The sequence below is a fragment of the Monoraphidium neglectum genome (assembly GCF_000611645.1).
Source record: "Monoraphidium neglectum strain SAG 48.87 unplaced genomic scaffold scaffold00001, whole genome shotgun sequence".
Lineage (NCBI taxonomy): Eukaryota > Viridiplantae > Chlorophyta > Chlorophyceae > Sphaeropleales > Selenastraceae > Monoraphidium > Monoraphidium neglectum.
Window position 1 is genome coordinate 97,371 of NW_014013624.1, and position 9,614 is coordinate 106,984.

General features: G+C 58.6%; 3 protein-coding genes across 3 annotated transcripts; all 3 read right to left on the reverse strand.

Annotated features, from left to right (window-relative positions):
• Window positions 1-1,348: 1,348 nt before the first annotated feature.
• MNEG_0022 (hypothetical protein) lies at window positions 1,349-1,636 on the reverse strand (the record flags this gene model as incomplete). Its single annotated transcript, XM_014051514.1, has 1 exon — window positions 1,349-1,636. A coding segment is annotated over one exon (288 nt), but the record flags the coding sequence as incomplete, so codon positions are not given.
• A 2,106-nt stretch (window positions 1,637-3,742) lies between these two features.
• Window positions 3,743-5,841, reverse strand: MNEG_0023 (hypothetical protein; the record flags this gene model as incomplete). The annotated part of the gene is made up of 5 exons (XM_014051515.1): window positions 3,743-3,919; window positions 4,085-4,424; window positions 4,775-4,983; window positions 5,233-5,478; window positions 5,722-5,841. 5 exons carry the CDS (start codon window positions 5,839-5,841, stop codon window positions 3,743-3,745), a joined length of 1,092 nt encoding a protein of 363 aa, XP_013906969.1.
• A 1,196-nt stretch (window positions 5,842-7,037) lies between these two features.
• Window positions 7,038-7,946, reverse strand: MNEG_0024 (hypothetical protein; the record flags this gene model as incomplete). Its single annotated transcript, XM_014051516.1, has 4 exons — window positions 7,038-7,170; window positions 7,427-7,620; window positions 7,768-7,811; window positions 7,916-7,946. The coding sequence occupies 4 exons, from the start codon at window positions 7,944-7,946 to the stop codon at window positions 7,038-7,040; spliced, it is 402 nt and encodes a 133-aa protein (XP_013906970.1).
• Window positions 7,947-9,614: the final 1,668 nt, after the last annotated feature.

The following is a 9,614-nucleotide window of genomic DNA, read 5'->3' on the forward strand; positions in this document are numbered from 1 at the left end:
TGTTCCTGGGAATGCGTTGCTCTGCCTGGTCGCCTGACTGCTGCTGCTGCTGCTGCTGCTGCTGCTGCTGCTGCTGCTGCGGCTGCTGCTGCTGCGGCTGCTGCTGCTGCGGCTGCTGCGGCTGCTGCTGCTGCGGCTGCTGCTCAAGCGGCACGCTGCCCCGTGTGTCCCCTACAACGCGGTAGAACTGGCGTATACCCTGAAGGGATACAGTGTCCTCGCACAGCAGCACCCTCTGGGGCCGCCGCATCAGCGGCTCCAAGTCTGCTAAAAGGCCAGGGGTGTATGTGGCTGAGAAGGCGAGCACCTGAGCGGACATCATGCAGAGAAGGGGTGTGAACGCCTCAAGCTGTGCGCGCGAGTGTATGCGCACATGTGTGCGTCGTTCATATGTGAGCGCTTGCGTGTGCGCATGCATACGTGTGCGCAACGTGCGTGCGTGCTTGTGAATGCACGTGTCCCACGAGCAGGGGTGTGAGGTAGGTGTGTGAAGGGTGAGGTAGGCGTGTGAAGGGTGGGTGGAGGGAGGCATAAGGTGTGCACGTCACTTGCATGGGTGCGCGAACCAACCCAAAAGTTGCCTGTCAGGGCACATGATAGTTGTTGCCTGTCAGGGCACTCACGCAAGCACGTGCTTGACTGCTGGGGGAGAGATTTCAACCCAACAATTGAAGGTTTGCAAGCCTTTTGACACCATCCAGATGTTTACCTGCTTTGTCACTGGCAGCTGATCGTGCAGCCAAGCCACGTCTGAATAGAAGCCCTCTGCCAGCAGCTGGTCCGCCTCGTCCAACACCAGAGCCCTCAGCGACTGCAGCGGCATAGCGCCAGACGACATCAGCGCACAGATACGCCCAGGGGTCCCCACAACAACCTGGCAGGTCCTGTTGCAGGCGACAACAGAGGGGGCTCAGCAGGACACCATGCATCACAGCAGCAGGCCTGTGAACAGCGTGTGAAGTGCCCATATGAATGCGCTGCCTTGTTCTCCGCTGACTTGGTCTTGTGCGGCTGCTGGCCGCCGGGTCAGCTACGCAATCCAGCCTGGCATACCTGCGCAGCTGCTTGAGGTCCTCGGTGGTGGGCAGGCCGCCCACAAAAGCGACAGAAGTGGGCGAGGGCTCCGGTAGCCCCGAAGCAATCCGGTGTATCACATCCGCGCTCTGGAGGGCTATTTCCCGTGTTGGGGCTAGGACCAGCACCTGCGGAGGAAGCATGGAGCGCTCTGGGGCGTGCACGAGCAGGGGGCCGAGGGGCCTGCCAGGGTGGTGAGGCGCAGCAGGTCCATTGGCGCTGTCTGGACGATGCCCAGCGCAAGCGCAGCGTGTAGGCATTGCAACACACCCACCTGTGGCGTGGTCACATCCGACTTGATGCGCTGCAGCGCTATCACCGCAAATACGCAGGTCTTCCCAGTGCCAGACTTGGCCTGCACGATCAGGTCGGTGCCCACCATCCCCAAGGGGATGGCCACCTTTTGGACCGGCGAGGGCCGCTGAAAGCCTGCCTCTGCCAGGGCATGTACCAGCGGCTTGGGCAACAGCAAGTCTTCAAAAGAGCTGGCGTCGCTCTCAATGTCGGTGGTGCGGTAGCGGTGCGTGCCTGCAAGCGCATGCGCTGCGGCCGCAGCGGCCATCATGCACACTGCAATTTTGCACGCACTAACACGCTGCGTTTTTCTTCGCTACACAAAGGATATCTGTAGCGAGGGTAGCGAGGTGCAGCGCTTTGCACCAGGAAACCGGGCTTCAGATCTGATGATGAGGCATCCCGATCTTTTGAACCAGGCCACTTATCGCATCTTATGGGTTCAATATACAGTCTTCAATGCATTCATGCTACGACGGAGTTTTCTCCATGTAAGTAAACATCCACAATGCTCGTGGTGAAGAGGCCGCGCAAATGGCTGGTCATGAGGGTGAGAGCTGACCGCCAGCGCACAACAAAGGGCGCTCACCCACTGGTCTAGGCGTCTCCAAGCGAGAACACACCTGCCCCGGATTGGTTTAAATAGACCCCGTCACAGTACAACTTGTTTGCAAGTTTGTTTGTCTCAAGTTTGTCTCAATTGCGACACGACAGGGAAGTTGATGGCGCCCGTCTGCAGTACGTGACTCTCTAAGCAAGCTTGCGTCACCTGTCGGCGCGCGATGACAGTTTGCCCAGTCCGCCGCGTTGACACTTCGCTCTGGTCGGCCGGGGGAGGCGGCAGGGATGGTGTCACCGCGCCGAGTGCGGTGACAGTTCGGCCGGCCCGCCGCGGTGACAGTTCGCTCTGGTCGGCCGGGGGAGGCGGCAGGGGTGGCGGGGCGCTGCGTCGGCATTGGCGATTTTTTTCGTGTGCAATAGTGCATGGCCGTGGGTGTTTGCACGCTACTGAGCGAGGTGGTGGTGGTGGTTGGGATGATGCCACACGGCAGTTGCTGAAGGCAGTTGGGGAGTGAGGGGTTTGCGGGTGGGAGAGTGGGTGGTGGCCGCGTTTCTATCCTCGACGCATCGCCAGGGTACAAGCAAATTGAATTTCTTTCTCCTGTGTTCATCGAGTGAACTACAAAGGCATGCACGCCAGCCACGACTCACAGAGGTCACGGGGGTGACTGTTATGCCCCAGGGCACATGCACAACAGCCTGTGCCTCATCAGGCGTGTTGGTGGATGAAAACAGACGAACACCGCAACATCGTCGATGACAGACATTTGGTCAGGGTTCTGTGGTATCAGGATGATGTTACTGCGGCTGAGAAGAGGCCAGCGTTGCGTGGGAAGGCCGCAGGGCAGCCGAGATTGACCATCGCCTTGAGCAGCCCCTCCTGCTGGCTTGGCTAGAGCAAGGCGCAACCTGCACCACTGGCTGCAAGCGGCATACCCGCACCTGCCCCTCCAGCTTCCTGAGATTCTCCAATAGCATTGGAACACCTCCAGGTACGGTATGCATATGCTGGCGTAGCCGGTGGCCTTGCACCCGCGCGGGGGCAATGCGCCTCACCCGGGGGACATGAGCTATGGCGCGTCAAAACCATGAGCGCGCACACTGTCACAGAAGCAGCGGCTGCTGGACCGCCTGCAGCAAGCCGACCGCGATGGATGCACCGCCAAGCATCTGATGTTATCCGAGCGACCGGCCGTACCCCCAGCCATCCTTGCCGCCACGGCGCCCTCACAGGGTCAAAGTTGCCAATGCTCAGGCCAGGCTGGCCAGGGAGGCCCTTGCCCCTTGCAGCAACAATTGTGACAGGGACAGGGACAGCGTAGAGTTTGTTAAGACGTAGGCCCGAGCACACGGTGACAATCTGCGTGTGGGGTGCTGAGTGTTCAACCAACACGCTGCACCAAGGAACATGCCATGGCCAGTCAAGAGGGTCGACACTTTCACCTTGCTCTCCCCCAGGCAGGCGCACCCGCCGGGAGCTGCACAGCCCGGGTCTCACAAAAGATTTCGTTGCAAGCACTGTTTAGTGCACCAAACGATTGTTTACGTTCACAACACCGAAGAGACCAGCTGGCACATGTGCTTGATCTTGCCATCTACGCGTCACTTTAGAGTCAGATTACAGGTACACGTCAGTGAAGGTCAAGGGTGATTGTGAGCTCATGGAGGCGAGGGCACTGCAATCGGCTGTCCGAATTCGCAAATATTTCACGGTATCTCAAAGGAACGTGTGTGGAAAGCTTGTGGTGGATTAGGCAGATAGATTCTAGCCGCAAACAAAGCTGGTTTCAGTTGGCCCTACGCACAGAAGAATTCACTTGCGCGCCACCAGGTCCTTTGACCCGCTCAGATCGCTGCCGGTGTCCTCTTGCCCAGCAACCATCGCCTGATCGAAGCGACCGCTTGACACGCTTGCGCCCTTCTTGCTGCTCCCGAATATGCCGGAGGCATCTGTCAGACTGAGGCCTAGGCGCGACTTTGTTGACGTGCCCTGCGCAATTGATGAAGAGAAGGGGACACAGGGAGAAGGTTGCCTTTGGGTGGCGAGCGTGCAAGCACACCCATACGTGAGACTCACCCTGTCCGTGATGCATGAAAGATGTTCCCTGCATGTTGTGGCCTGATCCCACTAGCAAATTCGAGGCCGGTGGCTCACCTTGGCCTGGGATGCAAACACCAGGTTGCCGCCCTGCTCGACGCATCCATTGCTCCTGTTGACAGACTTGCCCAGGCTGCCGCCCGACGTGACGTTTTCGTCCTTGCAATTGTCCCCACCGCCCCGAGGAACGTCGCTGGCAGCTTTGGCCTGAGCAATCTTGACCAACTGCTGCTCAACTCCCTGCTGCTGCACGGCAGCATTTGCGCTGCTAGTGCCCAACCCTGTGCTCTCTGGGGCGCCGCCCAGCCATGACAGCGTGAAGCGTGGTGTGCTGGCCCCGGAAGTGCTGCTAGCGCCAGAAATGTTGAGGGTGGCCTGCATGGCACGCTGGCTGGCACTGTCGCGTGCAAATCGAGGAGTGAGGCTGCCTGTTGTCGAGGACCCCTCCAAAAGGCGCGGCGAGAGTGCGCCGCTCGTGCTCTGCGATAGCGCGGCCTGCATGAGCCGCGCCATCTTGGCGGGGTCATCAAGGAGCAGGCTGGGTGCAAACGTGTAGGATGGCTCGCTGCAGCGTGGGCGAGGTTGGCCACAAGATGCGTGTGAGCCGCTCATGCTTCCGCTGATTGCTGCTTGGCCAGCAAAAGGCGCATGCGTTGCCAGCACAAGCGCACACGCATACAGCGCCGATGCTGCATCGATCACTTGCAGGGACTTCGCCAAAGCATCTCACACGTCCAAATGCCTCACCTGGTATGAGACTGCTCTGTCCTTGCTGTTGTGTCGGGCACGAAGGTCACCTCACAGCCCAACTCCCGCAGTGCCTCGACAGCGGCGCCCTCATCAATCTCGCTGCTGAACATGCGCTGCAGCACGCCCGCCACGCGGTCGCGCAGTGCTGCAAGCTCTGCAGCAAAATGCGCTGCTTCGGCTTCCCGCTCGGCGCTTAGCTCCGTCATCTGCATAAAAATTTGACGCCATGCGTGCAAATGGCATCAGAGCCAGCAATGGCTGGTAATTGGCGCATCCCACATTGCGCGAGTTGCAGCATACACTGCAAATCAAGCCCTCGTGATTGGAGCCCACCACTTGCGTCCCCGTCAACAGTGCAAACCACGCGCTGCTTCTGGACTCATCACAGCAGTAGAACCCCAAGCAATTAGACAAAACTAGGCGCAATCCCCCTCGCCCTGGGGAAGTTCACTCACCTTCTCCGTTAGCAGGCGATTGGCCTCTACCAGCTGCTGCGACTCGTCCTTCAGCTTGAGGTTGGTTAGCAACAGCTGCGCATTCTGCTGAGCCAGTTCCTCCTTGTTCCTGCCCAGCGACTCGGCCGCGCCCCGCAGGTGATCAGTGTCGCGCCGCAGCCCGTCCGCCTCGGCGGCAAGCGCATTGGCGCGCTCCGCCGCTGCCGCCGCAACGCGGCGCTCTTGCTCTAATTCTTTGGCATATTGCTGCACGAGGGCATGTACGAGAGACAATTGGTGCGTGACAGGCCATCAGCAGCTGCATCAGGGCGGTCCGGCGCCGGTCTTTCTTTGTCGCCGCGGGAGAGGGGAACTGTCATGCGCCACTTTACACATGATGCCTTGCGCGGCGCGCGCTGCAGAGGCGGTTTGAATGCCTCGCATCGGCCCCAGCTGGGTGCAGGCCTTGGAAGATGCAGGCCGCTAACGCCTGTAAGCTATAGCTCATACCTCTACGGTCTTCTTCAGCTCCTTGACCTGCCCGTCCTTGTCGTCCTGGCCGCGGTGGTGCCGCAGCCTGCGGATCTCCAGTGCTGCAGCGCCACCCATCACCCCGATCAGCCCGATCATAGTGAAGTATCACAAGCTTTTGTCCCGCCAGCCGGCGATGGCTTGCAGAGCTCGAGGCGAGGCCGTTTGACTTGCACCCCGCGTGCAGAAGCCGAAGACGCCAAGGGCGATTTCGAGCGGCACAAAAGACGTCAAAAAACGCATTTTTACTCAGGTAAAGGTGCACGCACACCCTCACGGTCAGCATGGACCCAGGAGAGGCGGGGCAGCTGCTGATGTGCCTGGTCTTGTGTCACTCAAGACTCAACGCCCGCCGGCTCTGATGGGAGGTGTGTGCATCAAGTGCACGGTGCGCCCAGGAAGGCTGAAAGATAAAGTGAGATTGCACAGGGCGTGCCTCATCTGCCTGTGTGGCCTTTTTCGCCTTTCCTGTTGTGTCCTCTTGAAGCAGCTGTTCAGCTGCAGTGCTGTCGGGAGCCCTGCCACACGCCAGTCTTTGCCCCCGCCCCCACCATGGGCCGAGTTCCTGCGCACCGCCGCCACTCAGCCTCAAAAGTGCTAATTTACGAGACAGATATCTTGCGCAGCTGCCCTGCCGGGTTGTTGCCCTACGCTGGCAATGGACCTTCACGTGTGCACGGGTGCGATGAGAAGAGAGTTGAGTTACATACAGGGCTGTCACTTGGGGCCGCTAGTCTTGGAGGGGCCGCAACGCTCCACCATTACGTTGTACAGCTCCTGACCGTTGAAGATGACTGCGAGATGTGCACAGTGCAATCGTGCAGTAGTGTCAGTTTAATGTTGGCCAAGTCAAGTCACCCAAACATCTACAAATACGCACGCTCTCATGGCATGAATACAGTGACAAGACGACCGTGAAGATGCCAAGCCCAAACTCACTTGGGAAAAAATGAATTTGGCCCTCTGGCTTGGTCTGACTCTCCTGCGGATCTCAGAAATAAGGGCAGCACGATACATTTACGTCACTGGGGACAGGGAGTAGGGCACGCAAGAGGGACGCGGAAGCTTTTACGGCACACAGAGGCTTCTGCTGTGTTAGCCACCCTGCATGTTACTGCTGCTTTGCGCGGCCCACCTTGAAGTAAACGAGAACAGGGAAGCCGGGCCACCAAAACTCCTGTGGTGGGGAGGGCATGGGGCCCTGTTGAGATTGACATGTGGTACAGACACACAGCCCCAGCCAGTGGCAGGCCGCAATAACACATGCCACCTTGCCTCTTGGGACTTTGTGGCTGTCACAAGTTGCCCACCCAGTTGATGAAGGAGTCGTATGACCAGCGGTTGCGGCCGCCCACAAACTTGTTCTCCGTCTCCTCCTCCTCCTTGCCAGCAATGACGACCTCCAGCCCCACGTCGTCAAAAACAAACCTGACACACCAGCCAAATGAAGAGGACAGACGTGGGGTGGAAAAGCTGACTGGTTTACTTATGCAACAAGCAACATGGCAAGTCGGCTGCACACGTTTGCTTCCAGCAGTACGCCACCTAGCCGAGCCGGACGAACCTGCTGCCAGCTCGAGTGGGGTTGGCAAGGTCAAAGCGCGCGCGCTTGCCTCAGCTGGCATGCTATATGGCAAGAGATGCACCCTGCCTTCAAATTTCTTGCGTCAACAAGCACACGCACTTGACGCGCGTCGCCTGGATGGCCAGAAATACGCCTAGGAGACCTGCGATGCCTGCCAAAGGCGTGACGCCCTCATAGGCTGACAGCCCGGAGATCACAAGCAGACCCAGCGGTACATTGAATGAGGGGCTCGGCACCACTGTCGGCCGCTTTGTAGGCGCCTCCTTGGACTTCTTGGCACCGAATGAGAACAGCTGCGGGCATGCAACAAAATTCAAGTTGGAGCATTGGCTTGCTGCTCGTTCGTTTGTTTATGTTGTTCAGGTGCATGCATGTCCGCGTGTGCCCTCCCTGCCCCATGGCCAAACATCACTCACAGCTGCTGTGCGAACGGCCAGTACCCTGGGCCGTGCGCCGTGCAGAGGTCCAGGCCTCTTTGCCACACCTGAAGGATGTGTGCGCAAGCAGCACGGCACGAGCAGTGAGTGGTCGCGGTCGCCCCCCCCTGAATGTTGCGCCATGCAGGACAATTGTTGCGAGAATCGTTACCTGTGCAATGCGCGGTCTTCTGCGCAAGCATGTTTCCCTCTGCGCTGCTTGTTGGATCGGTGATTCGCGGCGATCTGCCGCTGATGGCAGACTGTTTTATCTCAAGGAACCCTTAAAAGTATTTGAACTGCTCAATTGGCCAGGCAAGCATTCGGTACAGGGCACCCCCTGCAACCAAGGGCCTGCAGCTGCTGCTGTCCAGCTGGTGCAGCGCTGAGCACCTTCTACGGCCGTTGAGGCCCCGCCCGTTGCGGGTCACAGGCTCGGCGCGTGCCCACTGCAAGTATTCTTGGAGTTTTTCTGGCACTGAAGTCAATGGCCAACCGCAAGACACAAAATCCATTTTCACATCTCTGATCACGGCAAATGGTCGCGCTTCAGTAGTGTGGGGTGCTGACTGTCCATTGTGGTCAACTGTGTACCCGTCGTGCATGACCTGCAAATGTGGGCTGCAACCAAGCTGAGATCAAGAGATGGCTCAACTACCTTGTCGTTGTAGTCGGCTGTCGCCTAGGGTTTAGGGTTGAAGGGTTCAGGGTTTGGGTTTAGGTGTGAGCCCTTGTATGACTGGGCAGCAAGTTATGGTGGCTGCAGACATTCCACCTGGTCCTGAAACGCGTTGGGCGTCGTCTGGTGGGTGTGAGGGGACGGTTCTGCCCAATGAATGGCAAGGTGGGGCAGGCATGGTGGAGGGCTGCACCAACACCCCCCCACTTGTGTTTGGCACATCATCAAAGGGATGATGTGCCAAGACTCTTCCCAGCCCACCAGACCTCCCCCCATGCGTGGTACTGCTTGTGGCAAGGCTGCATGCTGTCTCGAAACCGCCCCCAACAGCCACAGCGCAGAATTGTGCAGGCTGGGCAGCAGTCTGACACGGGGTGACAAGTGCTGTATCCTGCAGATTTGCCCAAGGCAGTGCACAGCACACTCACCCCACCCCCACACCCACAGGCGTGCAGCTGCCAGTGGAAGCTGCACAGTCAGGATACACGTGATGGGTGCTGCCGCTGACGTCACCACGACTCACCAAAAGAGTGAGGCAGGCTGCTGGCACCAGCTGTCAACCCTTGGATGTGCCCAAGGCAGTGCACCACCGAGCATCAGCCTTGGACTCACACCCACAGGGCTGCAGCCAGGGTGGAAGCTGCAGGGTCATGACACACGTGTTTAGTCATGCGTCTGACATCACCACGACTCACCAGAAGAGTGAGGCAGGCTGCTGTAGGGGTCGGGGTCCATCATAGGGACCATAATGTGCCAGAAAAGACTGCCAAAAGGTGCTGCAACCGTCGCCCAAAGAAGGGTTTGGGGTTTAGGGGTTACGAACTTTACTAGGTTAGGGTTTAGGGTTTGTTCTGACCCCATGATGGATGTTTGTTCATTTAGTTGGGCAGGCAGGGTACGTGGGTTCACCCCCTTGGAGTCTTGCTGACGTCACAGGTTGGCACCCACGTGATCAAATGTCACTAGTGACACCGCCCAAGTGACACCATGCTGAGTCAAGCCCTGCACACCTGAGAACTGTTGCACCTGCAGTTGTGCTGTGGCACCAGCCGCACCAGCCAGCCCTTGATGAGGTGGATCCACTAGTTTTAGGGTTTAGGGTTTGGGGTTTTGGGTTTAGGGTTTAGGGTTTAGGGTTGAAGGGTTCAGGGTTTGGGTTTAGGTATGAGCCCTTGTATGACTGGGCAGCAAG